Source organism: Brassica rapa, chromosome A08 (assembly GCF_000309985.2).
Source record: "Brassica rapa cultivar Chiifu-401-42 chromosome A08, CAAS_Brap_v3.01, whole genome shotgun sequence".
NCBI classification, from domain to species: Eukaryota; Viridiplantae; Streptophyta; class Magnoliopsida; order Brassicales; family Brassicaceae; genus Brassica; species Brassica rapa.
Window position 1 is genome coordinate 11556323 of NC_024802.2, and position 24054 is coordinate 11580376.

General features: G+C 29.4%; 2 protein-coding genes and 2 long non-coding RNA genes across 4 annotated transcripts; 2 read left to right on the top strand and 2 right to left on the bottom strand.

Annotated features, from left to right (window-relative positions):
- Positions 1-983: 983 nt before the first annotated feature.
- Positions 984-3019, bottom strand: LOC117127408. The gene is made up of 2 exons (XR_004450427.1): positions 2468-3019; positions 984-1519 (listed from the first exon to the last, which is right to left on the bottom strand). It is a non-coding gene; the product is annotated as an uncharacterized LOC117127408 (long non-coding RNA).
- A 3980-nt stretch (positions 3020-6999) lies between these two features.
- On the bottom strand, positions 7000-9447 carry LOC117127548. Its single transcript, XR_004450568.1, has 2 exons — positions 8695-9447; positions 7000-7900 (listed from the first exon to the last, which is right to left on the bottom strand). It is a non-coding gene; the product is annotated as an uncharacterized LOC117127548 (long non-coding RNA).
- Positions 9448-9753: 306 nt separating this feature from the next.
- Positions 9754-19780, top strand: LOC103834121 (protein NUCLEAR FUSION DEFECTIVE 4). Its single transcript, XM_009110180.3, has 4 exons — positions 9754-12370; positions 16363-17270; positions 17345-18091; positions 19051-19780. Exons 1-3 carry the CDS (start codon positions 12062-12064, stop codon positions 17814-17816), a joined length of 1689 nt encoding a protein of 562 aa, XP_009108428.2. The 5' UTR covers positions 9754-12061; the 3' UTR covers positions 17817-18091; positions 19051-19780.
- Positions 19781-22331: 2551 nt separating this feature from the next.
- On the top strand, positions 22332-24021 carry LOC103834128 (iron-sulfur protein NUBPL). Its single transcript, XM_009110188.3, has 8 exons — positions 22332-22532; positions 22630-22738; positions 22819-22941; positions 23014-23111; positions 23197-23323; positions 23416-23501; positions 23582-23707; positions 23783-24021. Exons 1-8 carry the CDS (start codon positions 22458-22460, stop codon positions 23978-23980), a joined length of 942 nt encoding a protein of 313 aa, XP_009108436.1. The 5' UTR covers positions 22332-22457; the 3' UTR covers positions 23981-24021.
- Positions 24022-24054: the final 33 nt, after the last annotated feature.

The following is a 24054-nucleotide window of genomic DNA, read 5'->3' on the forward strand; positions in this document are numbered from 1 at the left end:
ACACTTGTAATTACCATATCAATATTATGTATAAAATGACATTATACATGGAAAAATAATATTCAAATATGTATATGATATATGGTGTAGGATATATGATTTTGGTTTGTATTGAAAAATCTGTATAATATTCAAATGATCTATTTTGAATATTGATACATATAATTAAGAAAATAATATTTTCATGTTTGTTAATTTATTTATAGTTCATAATATATTTATACTTATATTAAATTTAAAGTTAGTATATATTTTAAATATATATATGTAGGCACATTACTTATAGATCCATTTAGGTGTATATGTAGGTCCAAAACTAAAAGATTTAAATGCCGTAAATGAATTTTATTACTTCCTTGTAAAAATAAAGGTATTTTTGAGAAAAATGCAATTTTCAGTAAGGGTATAATTTGAGAATGATCATCTTTTAATGGTATTGATTTTTCAAATCGGTTAATAACTATGTTCGTTTCCTTAAATCTCCACTTTATTGTATTCGGTGGAAGCACCGTATCCTACTGGTTAATGTTTAAAAGTTTCTACACCCAGGTTTGGGATTTGATTCTCAGACCATGCAATTTCTTGTAGATTATATGATGCAAAGCTTATAAAGAGTTCCAGAGTACTGTAGGTAAAGCCGTTCATTGTGGACGTATGTTACGAAGAGAACCTGTCCATCGAGGATTTCATACATGCAGAACCGTCCGTCGATCTAAGTGTTTCATAGAGAGTTTCATCATGGAATCTTTATATGTGGAATTGTTTATCACTATCGCATATGTTGCAAATAATTAATCATCATATGTACTAAAATTAAAAATTATATGATGATGTAATGTTTTACCAAGTATTGAAAAAATATATATATACGTACAAACTTTACTTTAAATGTCAGTTTCTTAATTAAAGTTATAACATAGAAAATTTCAGCATAAATTTGTGAAATCATACATAACTAGCCATAGTATTATTTTTATTTTTAGCCGTAGTAGTTGATTCGGTAATAACAACCAAATATCGTTGTCGTCACGAACAACAACATGACGAAGACTGATCATCATTTTTTAATCGTTATCATCGAATAAAAATTTAACAACATGACCAAGACTCCGACTCATCATCATTTACAGCACCTTATAACAACTATTAGCTAGTAGACTAGTAGCTAAACTCTGGTGAGCAAAAAAAGAGAGATCATATGCTCATTTTCCGACTATCATTATATCAGTTTCTTTGTCACCCATTATCAGTCTATCAACATCATCATTTATCGTTCTAGAAGTATCGAATAAGACCATATATAATTCGCATTGAATGAGACAGGTAAGACTGTAAGAGTCAACATATGTTACCATAAATAACGGTGCAACATCATTTATGACTCGTGCGGAGGACCATATGTAATAATTTGTAATGTGTGGTCCTCATGAAATTTTAAAAATATAGTGACAACGTTCTGCATGTGATGTGATTCTGCATGCATGGACAGTTGTGCTACTATTGATACGTACTATATAAACTAATCCCCTATATATTATTTGAGAAGCATTGCAACATTTTTTGTAGCCACATGTCATCACTAGAATGATTCTTAAAATCATTAGAGAAATATGTTGGTCCATCTAAATATATAATAAGCTTTTTATTAAACCACAATAAATACATTATTAATGTGTTTCATTATTTCCTTAAATAAGATTACGGAATTGCCTAATGTGGCTAAAGTATATATGACAATTAATGATTTTGAATAATAAAGATTTGATAAAAAGAAGTGTGTATTATAATTATATTTGTTTAATTTTAAACTATTAAAATAAATTAAACAATCATAGTAACCATATAATAAAAATTAAAAAAAATTATTTATATATTATATTTTGAATTTTTAAAAACGAGTATAAATTACTAAAACTGTTAAAAGTTTCACATTCAAATTTTGTGATCTATGATTTAAAACTTTTGTTATGACATGATACAAATAATTAAACTATATGCCATATAAAAATACATAAATATCTTAATTTTGAAATTTACTTTGAACATTTTTTTGATAAAAAAATTGAAAAAATATTGACAACTAAATTTTTTGAAATAATATAAATTACTTAAACCACTAATCCCACAGTAAAAATTTTGTTATCAAGACTTTTTGCTATAACAGATACAAACGATAAAAAACAATATGAGCAAAAAGCATCATCTAATAAATATTAATATTAAAATATATCTTATATATGTTACTATCATTTAAATTTAATTATATATCATATCAAATAGAAAAAAAATATTTTTTTTATTTATAAAATTTATTTATATGTTCGCACCAATTTAATTATATAAGTAGTAGATAATAACTTTTTAATTATTCAATATATATTTATTATTTCATAATATGTTATAAACATATAATAATAAAATAATTTATATATATAATGTTCATCCCGTGCAAGGCGCGGGTCTTAACCTAGTACACTATATAAACTAATACACACTCAGTGTACAACATAATTAACTAGCCTCTCTCTTTAGCTTTCAGTATGCAACAGCCAACAGTAATTAACAACTTGCAAGTTGCAACGATAATAGTTACAGAGCTTGGTTTTAAACTCTGATAGTAGAATATACTGGGAAACTTCTATATACAAGGGTCGGTAGTATTTCAGAATTCCATATGTATTTCTCAATGTTTTTGGTCAGTAATCAGATTTAATGTAATGTGGTATGATAAAATACTGTAAATTAGATGATCACAATATATGTTAATATTATAATTCTTTTTTTTTTGCTAATTAGCTCTAGTTTATTCGATATAGTAAAAACTCTATAAATTAATAATTTTGACACTATAAGTTTTTATTAATTTATATAGATATCTATACTATTATTTGAGAAGTAAATTTTTGCAACGGAGTTCTCATGTTAAAAGTTAGAGTGGTTAATATCGTTTATACCCTTAATGAATAAACTATCTAAATTAATCAAAAAATAAAAACAAATTTCAAATCTATCTGAATAAAAAGTGATTAAAATTAATAAATAAATCGTTTATACCCTTAATAAATAAATTATATAAATTAGTCAAAAATAAAAACAAATTATCTGATTAAATAAGACATTAAAATTAATAACAATAAGAATTATCTAAAATATAAATAATTATAAACGAATTTCTATTAATAATATTATATTTACATATTATATTAGATAATTAACTATAAACAAATATAATAAAATTTTTAAAAATAAAAACACGTTTAAAATCATAAGATAATTCTTAGATATATTATGTTGTTATCTGAAAATAATATTAATTTATAGTTAGATATAAACAATTTATAATTAAATGCTAATGATTTTCTAAAATAATTCTAATATGTGAATTTTTTTAAAATATAACACAACAATAACCATTTATATATTTTGATAAAAAGTAATGAATATATATTAATAATATGTTATTTATATGTTATATTAAAAATTGACTATGAGTAAATATAATAAAATTCTCAAAAAAATATATTTTTAAAACATAAGATAATTCCTAAATATGTTTTGTTTTTATCTGAAAATATTTATTTTTATTATAAAATATAAATTTTAGTGTTTGATTTATCTTTTTAAAAACATAATTAATAATTTATTATGTTGGTTTTTATTTAATAGTTATAAATAAATAAATATTTATAAGAACACTATGTCCGCATATGCGGGTAGAACACCTAGTATATATATATATATATATATATATATTTTAAAACGTTTATAGATATCTGTATTTTTATAAAATAAAAAATAGTTGATTTTGTCATATATATATATAAAAATTAAATTTTAGAAACTCGACTCTTATATATTTTTTGTTATACTATTTGGTGTATACAAAATATGTTTCACAGAATTTAATCGTAGTTATAAATATAATTTTACTAAATATTATCAAAATATATTGAAGTGTTCAGAAAAATAGAGATGAACTTCATTGTGAATATAAAAATAATAGTACAATATTTTGTTTGTACTTATATTAACCTTTATATAAATTATTAATCTATCATTTTAATGGGACTATATATACATAGAATTTTCTCAAAAATATATCTTATTATTTTATTGATTTAACGTCTATTCTGAACCGGCACAATTTGGAACCAATATTTTTAATTAATTTAGCGTGTTCATTAATTTATCGAGTATTAATTTATTTAGCTTCTACTGGAAACACAACACTTCGCGGGATTAATCCTCTTTTGGTTAGAAACTATGCGGAATTAATTTAAACTAGATTTTGACCCGCACGTCCGTGCGGGTGTATTTTTTAAAATAATATGATGCTATTTGCTTTTTATGTCACTATTTAGGGTTAGGCAAAAAACTCGAATTCGAAGAATCGAACCAATCCCAATCCGAATAAGTAGTACTAAATCCGAACCCGAATGGATTAAATATCTGAATTATTCAAAAAGTTGGTATTTGAAGAATTGAAACCTAATCCGATCCGAACCGAATTAATTTGGGTATCCAAAATAGATTTATATACTTATATATATATATTAATTATTTTTAGATTTAATATATATAAAAACATCCAAAATATATATGATACTTTTAAGTTCGCATAAATGCTTAAAAAATATATACAAATAATTAAACGTAAATATCTTAAATAGTTAAAAAATACTCAAAACTCCAAAAATACTTAAATAATTATTAATTCTCAATCCAAATATTTAAACCAAACCTATTTAAATTGGTTATCCAAATCAGAACCAAATCCTCAAAGATCTGAACTGAACACGAAATCCCAAAAAGATCCGAAAACGAATTCGAACGCCCATCCCTAATCACTATTATATACTATATGTGTTATCATAGATTACAAAATATGTGTTATCATATAATTAATCGTATTTTATACGTACCATCAAATAAGTTTTCTTATAATTAATAATATTTTATACGTACAATCATATAAATAATCAAATATATTATATTTTAAAATATATTGTGAAATATAAAAACTATAATTTAAGTTGGTGTTTGAAATTGAGCTTTGTATTGTATTTTTATTATATATATTGAAAATATTTTTATAATAGTTATTGGAAAATATGTTAGTAAAAATCAAATTTTAAATATATGTAAATTTTTGAATGAATTTTGATATAAATTAATTTTAAATTATTATTTTGATTTGAATATATATATCAAGTAACATTTAATATGATGTAATGGACTTTCAATTTTTTTAGTAGCATAGACTCATTATTTTTTTAGTAGCATAAGCCCATTATTATTTTTTCTAACTTACTGCTATCCATGTTTCCAAACAATACTATTTTTTTAATTACTATTCATATTGCCAAACAATCCTAATGTGTACTTCAACTTTAATAATATAGATACAACATTAGTTAAATAAATGGACGTTTTTTGAACAATTTTGTTGGAGGATGGGCCTTCGGCCCACTTGGAGTCAGACATGAGAGGAAAAAGCCCAAAACAGATGAACGGCCCAGCCGAATCAATGAACCTTCGGCGCACGTAAGGAGTAGATACCTAAGGACGTAGACTGTACCGACTGCCGATGATAGACGTAAACCTACGCAAGCAATAGTACAATGATGATCGCCGTACCAACTCTCTGACACACAACAACTACGAAACCAGCAAGGCACATCTCCGAGAGTATATATAGAAGAGCATTTAATGAAGAAAAGAGACAAAATCATACCACGAGAGACCAGAGAGAGAAAATATAGAGAGAAATCATTTAGCTAACAAGCTTGTCTGTACGATGACGAGTTCTTTCTTTGCATTTCTGTTCGGTCTTTTACTTACACTTTAATAAATGAAATCTTTGGCCCCTTTAATTTCGTTTAAACACTTGTTTAAGTATTCTAAACCTCCATTTAGGATTCAACAAATTTCTTTTTTTCCAATCACCACTTAAATAAATGGACGTTTCCAAATACACATATGTGGACTTTTAACACATTACAACACAACGAAGCTACTAATCCAACTTAGGGTCTGACTGGTTCAAACGCAGCGGTTGCGGTTGCGGGAGTTTGTGGATACGGACAGTTGCGGTTTCTAGCGGTTTTAAGAAATTTGTACGACTGGTACTGCGGTTAAAAATTGGTGCGTTTGCGGGTGACTTATGACTGGTTAACTATCAAATGCGGTAACAGTCAAATAATAAATTAACAATATTTACATTTAATATAATTATAAAAATATCAAAAATCATAAAATTATAATAAATACAAAGTTTATATTTAAAAAGTTATAATTTTAATTTTTGAAAATTTATTGAAATTATTTTTATTATAAAATTTTATAATATTAATTAAAATATAATAGATGTATTTCAATATTTTCATAATTTCAATTTTAAAATTTTTATTAAATATTTTTACTTTTGTATATAAATTATTTAAAAAAAAAAGAAAAAAAATTTACCCTTCCGCAACCGCAAACGCTAGCTGGAGTCAGTTTTTGAATTTATGAGGTTCAAAGGGGTTTGAAATGGTTTAGAGCGATTTGAGTGATTGTTGCAAACCGCCGACAACTGCTACTAACCGTAAAAGCTCCGTTTGCGGGTGGTAGCGGGAAAACCAGTCGCTCCCTTAATCTCGTAGACTTGGAGATGTTAATTAATTATTGAAAGGTATAACAAGAACCGGAAAATATGGATCGACTACAACCATAGTGTTATTCCCAACATAAGGGCCTGGCTATTCTCTATTTTTCTTATAATACTATATTTGAAAAAATGATTTTAACATTCCATATAACATTGTAAATGTTATAAAAAATTGGCATTACATATATATATATATATATATATATATATATATTTTTTTTTTTTTTTAAATGATACATGCATTTACATGTTACACTCTTTGCTACAGGGTAGCCACAAATTTGTTTGCAGCCATGTCTTTTAAGTGGCCACAAATACCCATAACTAAGTTCGTAACTGTTTTTTATTTTAAGTTTGTAATTAATTTAAATATTTTAAAATTTCATTTCTTCGGATAGCTACGGAAACTGTTGTGGCTAAATTGCCTACACATTATACCGTGGAAAATTGTGGATATTTACTTCCACAATTTATATTGTAGCTAATTGTGGCTATGTGTCTTTAAATAGCTACAAAACATATTTTATAGCTAAATAGTGACAAAAAGCTACATAATAGCCACAAAAATTTGTTGTAGTTATTCTACGGATATTTTGTGGCTATATTTCTCTCGCCATAAAATGTTTGTGGCTGAGTCGTGGCTATAAACAAGTTTTCTTGTAGTAAGAAAGCGGAGATTTTTGCCAAAGGTGGAGGCGTTTGGACAAAACCCAGGGTTCAGGTTTTGGGAGACACGAATGGGCTTGGCGAATAATGGGCCTACGATTGATAAAGCCCATTATAGAGATTGATTCAATAAGATAGAATTGTGTTGTGGCGCACCGTCAAATTTGGGTTGTTTTTCGTTTCAGTCCCTTCCAAACAAAAGCAATAAGAGTGTTCAAACTTCAAAGAAATAATTTGGAGTATAAATATTGGTGTAATATTGATGCACATGAAAAGATGCAAATATTTACACGACAAGTCACAAGAGTAGTTGTCTATCTAAGCTTTGGTTCTTTGCTTAATCCGCTTGCTATGCACTATGGAAGGTCTCTAGTTCGATTTCACTATATCAAAGAGCCGTTTTGGAATTAGAGTCTTTTGTTGTTATGGAGTTTCCATCATCTTCTTCACTTTTGTTGCTAGCTTTTATTTTAGCATTGAATTTAAGCTTCCAAATTATCACGTATTTTGTCTCCAAGTATTATTTTTTATCCGTAGGCTTTGGACTCCGCGGGTTAGTATAACTCGTCGGCTTTGTTGTATGCTCTTATGTAATTTGGTTACAATATGAAATACAATCCTTCAGTGTTATAAAAAAAAGAGAGTGGTTGTCTAATAAAAGAGAGGACATGATGGAGTGTATGATTATACCTTAATTTCTCCTTAATAACATATATAAGACACTGAAATTTAATTTGGAAATGGAATGTATGATGCATTATAACATCTTATTGTGGTTCTCATAATGGATTGTTTCATTCTAATGAATATATTGTTTGTATCAAAAGAGTGGCATGTATTTGTAACACATTAGGAAGTTTCCAAAGATATATAAGAATTCAACACTTTTGATATAAATTTGTTCCATATGCAAATAATTTTTTCCACATGCAAATAATTTGACATGCAGTACTTGAAGTATCCCAACGACATCAAAGATCTATGTTGGTTTATACCAATAGTTTGACTACTTACCCGTTTTAAACCGTTTTAAATTTCATAAGTTTAGTCAATTGTTGTATGAATAATGCTTCTCACAAACCTCACTCACCTATTGCTTCCAATTTTCTATAAAAAAATATCAACAGTTCATAAAAACTACATGTAGAGACCTAATGTGATGGAAACATTATAGAATCACGTACACTTGGCAACAATCCACTCTCATAAAAATAAAATAATAAGAATTGTTCGATGGAAAACTATTTTAAATGTATATGGAAATGTAAAAGGTGCGACATGACATTGTCATCACCGTCTGGAATAATCTTTAGGATATGATTCACGTGAAACCAAAATGATCCAGATATCACGCCAAATTGCGGTACTAACATTCGTACCTGTGTTATGTGTATTTATCATACAATTCCAGTAACATGTTCTTGTCACAATGATATCAGCCTATCACTCTCGATGTACTCTTAGATTTACAAATTCATCGTTCAACCTTTTCTAGTATATATCTTCTCTATTAAAAGAGAAGTACCATTTTTATCTACCATAAAAAGTCATACTAGTTTTATTAGGTTCATTTCATTAATTAGATTTATTTAATTATTTACATTAATCTATTAAATATATAAAGATATTAATAATAAATCAATTTTAACTGTAAATTTAAATTTTATTTTTAGTTATAACAAAATATTGAGAAAAAATCTAACAAGATCTTCCTAAAAATGAAAAATATTTTATTCAAATTAATACTATTGATTAATTTCATAATTAATAATATATACTATTATACATTAATTTAAATAAGATTTTATTATAAAAAAAATTAAATAAAATTGTATGCTATTTTAAAATTTTATAATTATATTATATATCTTCTTTATTAAAAGAAATACCATAAAAAAATCATACTAGGTATATTTCATCAATAACATCTATTTGATTATTTAAGTTAATCTATTTAATATATAACATTTTGAGAAAATATTATAAATTATATAGATAATAATAAATAAATTTTAACTGCAAATTTAAATTTTATTTTTACTTATAACAAAATATGTTGGAAACAGTCTAACAAAATCTTGATAAAATTTTAATTTTTTTTTAAATTAATGCAGCGATTGATTTCATAATTAATAATATAGTATTATTATAATGTATTTACTTATAAAATCCCACAATATACTAAAATAAATAACATAGAAATATAAATTATGCTAAGAAAATATCAGTTCTATAGTATAACTAAATAAAATTTTAAAATATATTGTATTCAATCTGTAAAAATTAGAAAAAAATAAAGGAGATTCTCAATTTATTTATTTCATACTATGAATTCATTTTACCAAACTCCAAAATATATTAATATAAAATGACAATTAATAATAAAGTAAAATGTATAAAACAAATCATTATACATTAATAATATCGAATAAGAAACATAACCAATAACATTATAGATTTACATAATATATAATATTAAAATGTAAATTATATCTTTGAAAGTTTTACGATGGTATATGTTATATATTTATAAAATGAAAATTATCCGTGCGGGTGAAAAATCTAGTTAGTATATATTAATATATTTCCTCACGATTGCATAATAACAAATAAGGAGCATACTCGATGAAAAGCTTACTAAGCTAGATGCAAAGTATCAACGATCAAACAATAAGTAAGCTGCAAATCTCACATGCTGCAAAAAAAAAAAAAAAAAAAAAAAAAAAAAATCTCACATGCTGCACTTTAACTACAGAAAAAAAACTTCACATGTTGCATAGCACCATTATTGTCCAATATTTATTTGTTTTCTTTCTTTTGTCGGCAAACGATTCTATAATGTTATAAAGGAGTACAGTTACAGCAGTTTGATTGCATAGTGGAGATTATACAACATTGATCCAGACACAATAAAATTTTGGGAACTAAAATCTCTTGCGACCTCTGCTAATTAGGTTGGTAGCTTTTCTTTTGATGAACATGAACTTGTGAATATCTGACACCCATGATCCGGCTACCATACTAACACATCAAGATAAGTTTGCTTTGACCAATAATTTCATGGGTTGGTTTTGAAACCGTTTCTTCTCTCTTTCCAAATTTACAATAAGTATTATCATGTGTGATCTTCTCCGGATCTATTAAAAGAAACAGCTTCGGACCAGGCTTAGATATATCACCAGTGCTTTACAGCTAATTTCAATTTGGAATAGACTACCTCTATAATTTCTCTAGTTAATTCCACATGACCTCCATGTCCAATAAAAGGGAACAAATCAATAGGATTTGCCGTAGCTGCTTATATAAAGTAGAAATGCTCAATATTATCAACTGGTGTATTACTGATAAGTTGCTCACTTGGAAGATATTTAGTTGGAAACAACTCCTAAATCTCTCTCGAGAGAGTAAATATTTGGCCTTCTCATTAATTTGTTTATTTGGCCAAAAAAAACACTTTCCCCAAAAATGTAAAACTAAATGGAGGCATTTATTTAAGAGATGAGAGACAATAAATAAACTTTTGTTTTAATCTTTAGTTTTCTCCTTATTTGTTTTATATTCTCTCTATTTTTTAAAGGACGTCAATTTGTCATTTTTTTCTTGTTACAAAAAATATCGTTTTAAAATTGCATTGTTATTTATACTTACTTTCATCTTAAAATTAATTGAAAATATATTAATTTTATAAATAAAATTATTTATCCCAAATTCTATTAGTTGGATAGATGTAATTAATTTCAAATTCAATGCATTCATTTTATAAATAAATTATTTATCTCAAAAATCTCCAAAAACCCATGCCAATTGAATCCAATAAACTTATCAGCAAGAAAGAAAGTAATAAAATTGATATTTTCTACATATATTTTAGTTTATAATAAAGTATTTATATATTGCAATATATTTTGTTTTTAAATTACAAAATGTATGTCAACAATATTGCTATTAAATTACAGTATACCATACGTTCATACTCCATACTCTATATCTTACCGCCATCTCGGGTGATTTTGAGGAGTGTTTTGGTGCGGTGATAAGGCCCCAAGTTTGGCATTTTTTTCTGTTTCAGTGCGATGAAATTTGCTGGAGCATAAAAGAGAACGAGGATTGGCAGGTGTTGGTAGTTAAAAAAAAGGCAAACAGAGGAGCTGTCTTTCATTGCGGATAGTGTTAATTAACTGAGCTTGGTGCAGTCGTATGTCGCCATAGGGCATCCTGCTTGGCTTAGTGATTTGTTCCTTCATGAAAGTAGCTGCCTCTAAACAGCCTTATCTGCTATGTGGAGTGTTGTTTTCTGTATCCTTGTTTTCGAGAAGTTTTTTTTTGTATTTGTGAACGTTGGTGGTTTGAATGAACAAAACAAAAGTTGGAAAAAAAAATATCTTACCGCCATCTCCAGTCTAATCATCTCCGAAAGAAACTGTTTGCCTTTCAAACTTTTAAAAGAATCATAAATCTTATTTTTGAAAAGGTAATATTATTTGCTTTTAAAAGAAGAATAAATAAATGTTGAAAATAATAAAAAAATAAAACGAGTGTCACGTTACATTTTTAAATATTATTTCGTTTTTTTATAATAATCTTTAAACTATAATTATTATTAATATTATTTTATTTTTGTCAACAAAAGAATTGATTTTTTCTATCTGTTATATAGCACACAAAAGCATAAAAGCTCACTCAACACTTAAACGCCTCGAATTCTCTCTACCATATAAAAATCTCGGTGAGGTCGGCGGAGAGACTATGGCGGGACAGTCGCGGAAATGGATGATTCTTGTGGCGACGATATGGATTCAAGCTTTTACGGGGACGAACTTCGATTTCTCAGCTTACTCCTCAGATTTGAAATCGGTTTTGGAGATATCGCAGGTGCAGCTTAACTACCTAGCCGTCGCTTCCGATCTTGGGAAGGTGTTCGGGTGGTCGTCGGGTCTTGCGTTGATGTATTTTCCGCTTTGGACGGTGCTTTTCACGGCGGCGTTCATGGGGTTCGTCGGTTATGGAGTCCAGTGGCTGGTCATAACTAACTTCGTCTCTTTGCCTTATATTATGGTAACTTCACTCATTTTTCTACCTTTTTATTGATGAAATTGCTTCTTATATTTTCTCAAAAAAAAGCTGTTTCTTTAACTCATTTTAAAAATTATTTTATAACAAATAACTTTTTTTAACCTAAGTTGATATATTTGTGTGTTTATCTTCAAAACTAGTTTCAGTCAATGCTTAACGAATACAAACTGGTTCATTCTTTTTAAACGATTGATATAATCTAGCTTTATTTATTTTGCTATCAAGTTTTTTTTTTTTTTTTTTTTTGTAACAGGCTTTCATATTAAAATTCAAAAGTAATACAAGTATGAGATTTTCACTCATAAGTTTGATAAAGTATGCAACAACAAAAAGGGAAACATATCCCTAACAGACGATTCAAAATTTTTTATTTTGCTATCAAGTTATGAACCAATATTTATGTTTCTTTTTTTTCTGGCAAATTTAATCATTTTTTGTCTAATGGTTTTCATGGCAAATTTAATCATATGTGTAGTTAAGAACAAGAATCAAAATTATGATTCAACGCTTTTCTGTTTTCATATTCTAGCTCAAGTAACAACGTATCTTGTAAAATTTTTCGTTTTTCTAATGATATAATAAAATTAATCAGATTGCTAAAAGATAAATTTTCAAATATATGATATAATTTTCTCTAAACTAATTAAAGAAGTATATTTTGGTAGAAAATTTAGTTACGTTTAAGTTTTCTTGTAAATTTGTAATGACTTTTTATGTTAGTGTCAATAATATTTTTTGTCAGACTCAATTAAGATTTTACAAACCGAGTTACTGTCAATATATTAAAGAGTTATTCATATATTTATAAACTAGGATAAGATCCGCGCCTTGCGCGGGATTAAGTTATTATTTTTATTATATTTTGGAGAATAAAACAATAGTTTGGCTTCATTTGGATTAGGGGTGTTCAATCCGGATATCGGGTTGGTTTCGGTTCGGTTCGGTTTTTTTCGGTATTTCGGTTAGTAAAATATAACTACTATTCTAAATCCATATTTACTTTGACTTTAGTCTTTCACATACTTTTGAAAGATTTCAACTGGACGACTAAATTGATCAGCCAATCTTGTTGCTTTAAATCATTATTATTTTTATATATATATATATATATTATTTAGTTTGAATATTTATTAAATAAAAATTCATATGCGTTATATTTTATGATCATTTGTAACTTATTATAACAAAAAAATAATCTATTGATCACAAAATTTTCAGAGTGGGAATATTCAAATTTCTAATAATATATAGACGTTTTGAAAAATTCAAAATATAACATATAAGAAAAAATATAAATGTTTTTATTATATATTTAATGTGATTTTTTAATATCTTTCAATAATATAAAATTAAAAAAAAAAACTAAGATACAAAAATTGTTATCAAATATTTATTATTCATAATAATTAATTTTCATATATACGTTAATCATATTAGGTAATTTCGTATCTTCTAATTAAGGAAAGTGAAAAAAAAATATTTGGTAGATTATTTATCAATTCGATAGTTTAATAAAAAATATAATGTAAGTTAAGATGGACCAACCTATTTTTCTAAGAATAATATATTTTATATAGTCATTTATTAAATGAGAATTTATAATCATACAGTTCTATGAACATTCATATCATTTTATAACTGAATATTTAAATCATCGATAACAAAATTTTCAATGTGAAATCTTTAATAAGTTTATAATTTATAAATGTTTTTGAAAATTCATTGAAAGTTTTAATATTAAAATATTTATGTAATCTTATGGTATATAGTATAATCTATATATATATATATGTTTTATTATTAAATTATATTTTTTACTCATATGGTTTTAAAATCATGTGTATCTTCTTATAATATTAAATAAAAGTTCATATTAATACAATTTTATGATCATTTGTAACTTATTATGACAAAAAAATAATCTATTGATCACAAAATTTTCAGAGTGAGAATCTTCAAATTTCTAATAATTTATAGACGTTTTGAAAAATTCAAAATATAACATATAAGAAAAAATATAAATGTTTTTATTATATATTTAATGTGATTTTAGATATATTTTAATAATATAAAATTAAAAAAAAGAACTAAGATACAAAAATTGTTATCAAATATTTATTATTCATAATAATTACTTTTCACATATACGTTAATCATATTAGGTAATTTCGTAGCTTTTATTTAAGGAAAGTGCAAAACATTTTTTGGTACGTTATTTATCAATTTGATAGTTAGTTTAATAAAAAGTGTAATATAAGTTAAGATGGACCAACCTATTTTTTTTTTAAGAATAGTATATTTTGTATAGTTATTTATTAAATAAGAATTTATAATCATACGGTTCTATGATCATTCATATCGTTTTATAACAAAATATTTAAATCATCGATAACAAAATTTTCAATCTGAAATCTTTAATAAGTTTATAATTTATAAATGTTCTTGAAAATTCATTGAAAGTTTTGATATTAAAATATTTATGTAATCTTATGGTATATAGTGTTTAATCTCTATATATATATTTATTTTATTATTAAATGATATTTTTTACTCATATGGTTTTAAAATCATGTGTATCTTCTTATAATAAAAATTTAAACCATTGATCATTAATTTTTAACATAATAATTTTAATAGTTTTAGTAATTTATTGTCGTTTTTAAAAATTCAAAATATAACATATACGAAAAAATCTAAATTTTATTTTTATAGCTAATTTGATTGTTTAATTTATTTTAATAATATAAAATTAAACAAAAAATGAAGGAGGAGATATAAATTGTTATCAAATCTTTATTATTAAAATCATTAATTGTCATATATATATTAGTCATTTTTGGTAATTCCGTAGGTTTTATTTAAGGAAAGAAAATATCATATCATATCATTATATCATATAGTTTGACCAACTTATGTATCTAACAACATATAAAAATCGAATGTGGACCTACTTATTTTTCAATTGAATGTAATTGACTACCTAATTGAGTGCCACCTATGCATTGGGGCCTCTTTTAATTAATACAAAATTGAGGTTACATCTTTTCAAATGTTCCTCAATTAATATATAAGGGATATAATTTTGTCACAGTTCACAAATGAGACGAAACTGAGATTTTGATACACACATTAGGTGACGACTGATTGGTAGGTCGGTATTTCACTTTTTTTTTATCTGTCGATTTGTCCTTATTTTCCTTGGTATAAGCATTTTTATTAGAATGTCCAAACCTTTTGACTAAAAAGAAATTCCACATTAGTTGCAAAAAAAAAAATTCCACAAAATTGGTTGGTCCAACACGTCTGCTTCTTGGCATGTTCGGTCTCTTGTATGATTACTGTTTCGAAATCTGCAACTATTTACAATATAAAATATGACGTCAGAAAAAATAATATTCAAATATTTCATCTTTTTGGATAATTCATGTAATTATTATTGTCTAAATCATGTAAATAGACTAAAACAGTGACCACCAATTTTTGTTTATCTAGACGTCTTTTTCTGATGAGTTGGATTTTTGTGATTGAGAAAAATTTATGAAGTAGATAAACTAATATTGAATGTGATTTTAAAATGTTTAATGTTGGATTGTTGTCTTCCACCTAATCAAGTCAATTTTATGAACATTTTTAATGAATATTCGATCAAACCACACAAAAAAACTAATTTTTTTTTTGAATTTTATATATATATATATATTTAGAAGATTGTTATCTTTTTTACCTAATCAAGTCCACTTTATAAACGCTTTTTATTAATATGTTATCAAAACACTCAAAATCTACATTTTTCTAATTTGTTATATATATTTTTTCAAGTTTATTATATATATCAAAATCTACATTTTACTAATTTGTTATATATACTTTTCTAATTTATTTTATATATATATATATATATTTTTTTTTTTTTAAACAAACATTTTGTTGTCTATGAAGAAACTTTGTTCAAATGTTGGCTAGCTTCTGTGCAGGTGTTTCTCTGTTGCTTACTTGCTGGTTTAAGCATATGTTGGTTCAACACAGTCTGCTTTGTGCTCTGCATTAGTAACTTCCCTGCAAACAGATCACTTGCTCTTTCCCTCACAGTAAGCTTCAACGGTGTAAGCGCAGCTTTATACACTCTCGCTTACAACGCAATCAACCCAGCCTCTCCAGAGCTATACCTTCTCTTAAACGCTCTTATACCTCTCGTTATCTCTTTCACTGCCATCATTCCTATTCTTCGCCAACCACCTTTTGAGCCACTCCCACCAGATGGAGTTCGCCGTGACTCCCTCATGTTTCTCCTGCTCAACATTCTTGCCGCTTTGAACGGCGTTTACCTCCTCCTCTTTGAGTCAAACTCCTCTGACGTAACCTCTGCTCGTCTCCTCTTTGGTGGAGCTATCATTCTCTTGATCCTCCCTTTATGTATCCCCGGTTTGGTCATCGCCCGTAACTGGTATCTTCCCACGATCCACGCTAGCTTCCGTCTCGAAGGTTCTGGTTTCATTCTTGTTGATCCTGATGAGCTTGAGTTGCATAAAGGGATGCTTGCACATGAAGCTAACCGAGAAAGCTACGAAGATGTTGTGCAAAACCATGTTAAGACTATAGCTTCGGAGGAAGGTGATGCTGATGAGTTGCTTATCACAAGAGGCCAGCTTGAGGTTTTGGGAACTGAACATTCTTTGAAGCAGCTCTTATGCAGAGCTGACTTCTGGTTATACTATATAGCGTACTTCTGCGGTGGAACCATCGGTCTTGTGTACAGCAACAACTTCGGACAGATTGCTCAGTCTTTAGGACAAAGCTCAAACACCACAACTCTTGTCACACTTTACTCCTCCTTCTCGTTCTTTGGAAGGTTGCTGTCTGCAACACCAGACTATATCCGAGCGTAAGTACATCCATCTTCATTACTTAAAGCTTCTATAGTTTGGTTTCGGGTTGTGACTGTTGTAACTTGTGCAGCAAGTTTTATTTTGCAAGAACCGGGTGGTTAGCCATCGCGCTATTACCAACACCAATAGCTCTATTCTTGCTCGCATCATCAGGAACCGCGTCAGCATTACAAGTAGGAACTGCGCTGATTGGTCTAAGCTCAGGATTCATATTCGCAGCAGCTGTTTCCATCACATCAGAGCTTTTTGGACCAAACGGTGTTGGAGTTAACCACAATATCTTGATCACAAACATACCTATAGGATCTTTGATATATGGATTGTTGGCTGCATTGGTCTATGACTCACATGGTTCGACCGGGATCAAATCGATGACTGACTCGGTTGTGTGTATGGGCAGAGGCTGCTATTATTTGACGTTTGTGTGGTGGGGAGGCTTGTCGGTACTTGGGTTAGGTTCTAGTCTTGTGCTATTTATTAGAACTAGAAGAGCTTACCAAAGGTTTGAGCAAGCTCGGATAAGTTCAAATATTGATTCATAGAAGTTTGCATCAATCCCCAGTGACTTGTGTATATCAATCAGGTATATGTAGCCATGTAGGAATGATCTATATTATAAGATAAGTTAATGGTTTTGTATTTATATGAGAAATTATTTGTGTAACTTATTAATTATGTACGTGATTACATGACTAAGGGCCTGACTGGTTCAAACGCAGCGGTTGCGGTTGCGGTTGCGGGAGTTTGTGGATGCGGGCGGTTGCGGTTTCTAGCGGTTTTAAGAGATTTGTACGACTGGTACTGCGGTTAAAAATTGGTGCGTTTGCGGGTGACTTATGACTGGTTAACTACCAAATGCGGTAACAGTCAAATAATAAATTAACAATATTTACATTTAATATAATTATAAAAATATCAAAAATCATAAAATTATAATAAATATAAAATTTATATTTAGAAAGTTATAATTTTAATTTTTGAAAATTTATTGAAATTGTTTTTATTATAAAATTTTATAATATTAATTAAAATAAAATAGATATATTTTAATATTTTCATAATTTCAATTTTAAATTTTTTATTAAATATTTTTTCTTTGTATATATATTGTTTTAAAAAAAAGAAAAAAATTTTACCCTCCCGCAACCGCCCGCAACCGCAAACGCTAGCTGGAGCCAGCTTTTGAATTTATGAGATTCGGAGCGGTTTGAAGCGGTTTAAGGCGATTTGAGTGATTGTTGCAAACCGCCGACAACCGCTACCGACCGCAAAAGCTGCGTTTGCGGGTGGTAGCGGGAAAACCAATCGCCACCTAAAGAGTAAAGACTCACTTTCACATGACTGAGAAATAAATTGAAGTGTTGATAAACTAAAGATAATTGAGTAATTAAAAACACCAAATAAGCTGTAAATTGAAGTGTTGATAAACTAAAGATCATAAAAGTAAATCTTAACTAAACTATAAATATATAAATTCATTTTAAATCGAAGACTATCTATCTATCTGTACTATTAAAATAAGGTTTAGTCTTTCCATAGGGCATTTGTTGCCGCATGGACATCTTTTGACCATTTAAAGTTGTTCTCAAGCTTGAATATATTGAATAAACTTTTATTATTAAATGACAAATTAATTGAGCTTTTAAACTTTTTTATTTTGGCTCATGAGTTGTTAGGTTTTCTCTTTTGTCATGGTTTCTGGTGATCTCATTTAAATTACCAATAGTAAACCAAGGATCATCCCGAGAGATACTAATTCTTGTCATTCTTTCCCAGATGTGGTCGCGTAAATTTTGACATGGTTCCCCGTATATAAAGGATAAAAATATTCGCTTCTCTTTATACTCCGTCTCTACATCAATCATTCGATTACTGGATGAGATAATAGTTACCTTGTAACTGGAATCATAAAAAAGAGCTAATCTTCCACTTCTACCGATAGGGTCCACCGTGTGGAGATGACTATAACCGAAATGAAACTGAAAAGATTGTACAAAGTCGAATTTTTGCTTTGTCTCAGAAAGAAAAATAAAATTTTCATTCGAAGATAACTAATAGTCCCATGACTGCCAAGACCTTGGCAATTCCAACTCAAAATTTTCATTTATACACCAGTTTAAAGAACGCTGAAAACAAATGAAATTGATGATGTAGTGTCATCAGTTCGGCCATACATATCCGTTGAGCAACACCACCTGTTTGACAAACCACAACCATAACCCGAGGCATCACCTACCATCCATACATACAGATGCTACTTATAAGATATAAGTTAAAAGAAAGCCGTACAACGTGAAGTTCATAGACTTTATACAAGTATAGACCATCCAATGAAATAACTGAAAAAAGGACCTTTCTATGAAACAAAACAACGGTGGTACTTTTATCTTCAAAAAAATTTAGCAACCTAAGCCACCATAAAACACGCTTCTCTGAGTTCCTCACACAGATTCTAAACGCACAGGCATACCAACCCTTACTCCTGAGTTGTGTACCAAACCAAACCGTATAGGATGAACCATACATACACTTTTGTCTCCACAAATACCAAAACTCCAGCCAATTCATCAGAAAAAATCTCATTGTATAAATGATTACCATAACCTTAACGCCTTGATTCTTGTACGTGCACCATATAATCTCAGGAAGGTACAAGCCTTGCATATTCCGACAGTAGTGGAACCCAAAGTAATGTTTCAATCAACAATTTTGAATGAGTTATATTAAACGATTCGTAACAAACACAAAGTGGTTTAGATTTCCAAACCAAAATAGAGTATTGCAACAAAGTCACGCTTTACAATTAATACTGAAAATTAGGATTCATTAGTTTTCAGTGACATTCACTTGTAATTATAAAAGTGAATCAGAGGTTAATTTTAAATTGTACTTCAGTTGTAATAGTTTAGATTTAGTTTGGCACAAAAAAACATTATGTACATTCATCTGATGTATTTCCCATTGTATAGTTGCGATAATACTAAGGAGCACGCGAACCGTATTAGGTTTTGCAAGTGGTGCAAAGGTGTCGTTGTAATCTACTCCCTATTTAACTTTGGGTGGGATTCAGTTAGGTCTGATAATTGACTTGAGTTTAGAAACTGTAGTTCATGGTTTTAGTATATTGGTTATCTCGACTACATCGTTAACATTTTTTTATGTCTTTGTTTACTTAGAGTAATTCTATTTCTTTACCCATTTTAAGAACAAGATGGCAGCTTATAGAAGTCGTATTAGTATAATTATGCAATCGTAAATAACTGTGAAATCAGAGAAGGAATTCGTCATTTCCTTTTTTGGACATTATAAAATTTGATAAGGTGGTTGCAGGATACAAAGGTTGACAAATATGAAATTAAACTTTAATGATCCAAATTAAAGTAAACAATAGCACAACTAAAAGACAAGAAATAAAGATAGTTTCGCGACTCGCGTATATGATAATTCCTTAACCGCACACGGTACACAATTAGTGACTAAACAGCATAGTTGGGAGTGCAAGGTTGAGCTCCAGCATTGTAACCTTGATTGGGTTGTGGTGTCGTCGGATAAGCAGTTGGCATTGCGGGTCCACCGACTTTAGTTATCCCTTGATGTCGACCCATGTAGAAGCATCCTGCACAACCACTAATGGCTAGAAACACCATGAATATGAACAATGGTAGCGAGAAATACACAACGACCATCGCTTACAGGACTTTAATTGAAATAGGTAAGCAAAAGAGTAATAGGTGAAGAAGAGGATAGTGCAGAAACAAAGGAAGAGAGTTCTATGTATTTATAAGGGAATGCAAGAGTTAAATTAAATTAAATCCTAAAATTATGTATTCCAAATTTGTGAAGAAATACTCAAGTGTGTCATATAATAACAAGTCAAGTCAAGTCAAGTCAAGTAAAGTCATACTTTAAAAGTTTGTTGAGTTTGGTACCGTTGTATTTCTTTTTGGATTATATTGTATGATTGATTCATATGTTTTGGCTGGCAAAACAGAAATAATTAATTGATTTTAGGATTATTTAGTGTTCAACTATGCCTAGTTGACTTGTTCATGTAAGCTTCGTAGTTTCCACTTTTTGTAAATGTAAATTACATGCATATTTAACCAAGAAAGTAAAGATTTGCGGATGGCCTGGTTACACGTTGGAACAGACGTGAAATCAAACTAGCTTTAGACAAGAAGGCATCAGAACATGTCATTATTTGGTATGAGTGTGAGAGATGAGAGAGTTACAGTCGGGTGTTCAAGTTCAACTTAGCATTGGTAATACCAAGTAGATAAAGAAACTAACAAAGACGAACAACAAGTAGTGTTGGAGATGATGCATATACTAGTCTCCATTTCGTATTTATTTATGTATCAGGTTAAAGCACGATTTAGATGGCAACAAGAGGACTCAAAAGTTGTTTGAACTGAAGGAGATATCATCCACTCTTAGGAGTTGTCAGGACAGGAACTGGTCGAGTTACAGACGAGACTCTGCGAAGCTTGTGAAATTTACTATTTTACCCTTGTCGATTCCTGTATTTTACACAAAAAAAACACCTCCTTTTTTTCAAACCGTTCTAATAGATCCACGCCAGTTGCCTTTCTGTAAGATAACAAAGTAAGTCCTACATTAGAGAATTAGACAAAGAGTGTCTAATATATAAAAAGATGTCCAACTCTAATAATACGAGGTCTTTTGGGATAGAAACCAAAAATAAATCCATGCGGGTCAGCCTGTTAGATCCAAAGTGGACAATATCGTACTAATCGAAGAATATAGAGTTGGACACGGATTTCACAATTCCAACAATTAGTATCAGAGCGATCGATGATAAATCTGCAAAAAGACAGAAATACTCTTCGAGAGATGAATGATATCCTATGAATTAGGAATGAGATATGTGTGGCAGAAATCAAGTCAGGAGATTCTGGAAGTCAGTTATAGGACACGAGATGAATGTGATCCTTAGTTTGAGTGGGAAAATGTGACATAATAAACTAAGTTTCACATTGGAGAATTAGACAAAGAGTATCTAATTTATAAAAAGATGTCTAACTGTAATAGTACGAAACTTTTTAAGATGAAAATCAAAAATAAATCTATACGGACTCGCCTATTAGGCCCAAAGTGGCCAATGACACGGCATTTCACAATTCCAACACTTTGGCCGTCTGACGACACTCTCTCTCTTCTCCATGGCCTCGGTCGCGCTTCTTCGGTCTCTCCGCCGCCGCGAAATCCACGCAGCTTCCATCACCGCGTACAAATTCGTATAAACTTCTCGTTCACTCCGTGGTTATCTTGATTTTTGACGGTGTTTGGGGATTTTGGATTACCAAAAGTCTCACCTTTTCGTGTTTTTGGCAGAGCTCTGCAAGCGCCGGCGGGAGGAAGCCGGAGCTCCGGTTAGACGGAGTCAAAGATATAATCGCCGTTGCGTCTGGTAAAGGCGGAGTTGGAAAGTCTTCCACTGCTGGTAACATCCATCACAGAGTCTTCCTTAAAAAAATTTTGTGTGAGAGGTTTGAACTGTAACTTTACGGTTAATAAATGTAGTTAACTTAGCTGTTGCGTTAGCCAACAAATTTAAACTCAAGATTGGGTTGCTTGATGCTGATGTGTACGGACCATCTGTTCCGATCATGATGAGTATCAATCAAAAGCCTCAAGTTAACCAAGGTAAGATATTAAAAGATGTACATCTAGCATTTCACATCAGTTTGTAATCTCTGTTTTTCTTTTTTTTTGAAGATATGAGGATGATTCCGGTAGAGAACTATGGAGTTAAATGCATGTCAATGGGACTCCTTGTTGAAAAAGATGCACCTATTGTGTGGAGAGGTCCTATGGTCTGTCTTTCCTTTCTAAGATCACTGAGGAAGCCTTAAAACGAACTTTTCATTCAGTAATCAAAGCTTGTGGTTGTTGCTACAGGTAATGAGTGCTCTTGCTAAGATGACGAGAGGAGTTGATTGGGGAGATCTTGATGTTCTTGTTGTTGATATGCCTCCTGGAACCGGTGATGCACAAATTACCATATCTCAAAACCTTAAACTCTCAGGTGTGTGTGTGTATATAATACATATCTGAGTTGTTGTTAAGATTAGACAAGTTGTGTAGTTTAGTTTACTCAGAGTGTGTTTATGTTCACAGGTGCTGTGATTGTGTCCACTCCACAAGATGTAGCGCTTGCTGATGCTAATAGAGGAATCTCCATGTTCGACAAAGTTAGAGTACCTGTACGGTAGCCATCTATATCGTCCCTTACTACTAGTTTTGTCTTCGCTTCTTCTTAACGTTTCTGCACTTTTGTACTTAGATCTTGGGACTTGTGGAGAACATGAGTTGCTTCGTTTGTCCCCACTGTAACGAGGCTTCTTTCATTTTTGGGAAAGAAGGAGCACGCAAGATGGCTGCGAAGAAGGGCTTGAAACTCATCGGTGAGGTAAATGAATCTAAAACATTGGTGTTATAGTGTTGTAGATTCACTTAGTGGCCTTACTAGATATAGTTTGTGTAGATTCCACTGGAAATGAAGATTAGAGAAGGGTCTGATGAAGGTGTTCCTGTGGTTGTTTCTTCCCCTGGTTCTGTAGTATCAAAAGCTTATGAAGGTCTAGCTCAAAACGTGGTGAATGGGCTCAAGGAGCTACGTGATAATCCTGAGAATGAGATTCAGATGAAACTTAACGTTCCACATTCTAGCCACTCATCATAGAACAAGCCTTGAGAAACCAAGTTTTGTCTTGCTGCTTCACCTGCTCGGATTACAGTACCAAATAGAGTGTGAAT

Coding starts and splice junctions, on each gene's coding strand:
- LOC103834121 (XM_009110180.3), top strand. CDS start 12,062: ATGGCGGGACAGTCGCGGAAATGGATGATTCTTGTGGCGACGATATGG. Junction 12,371..16,362: donor TCTCTTTGCCTTATATTATG/GTAACTTCACTC, acceptor GCTTCTGTGCAG/GTGTTTCTCTGTTGCTTACT. Junction 17,271..17,344: donor ACACCAGACTATATCCGAGC/GTAAGTACATCC, acceptor TAACTTGTGCAG/CAAGTTTTATTTTGCAAGAA.
- LOC103834128 (XM_009110188.3), top strand. CDS start 22,458: ATGGCCTCGGTCGCGCTTCTTCGGTCTCTCCGCCGCCGCGAAATCCAC. Junction 22,533..22,629: donor CCATCACCGCGTACAAATTC/GTATAAACTTCT, acceptor TGTTTTTGGCAG/AGCTCTGCAAGCGCCGGCGG. Junction 23,502..23,581: donor TCGACAAAGTTAGAGTACCT/GTACGGTAGCCA, acceptor TTTTGTACTTAG/ATCTTGGGACTTGTGGAGAA.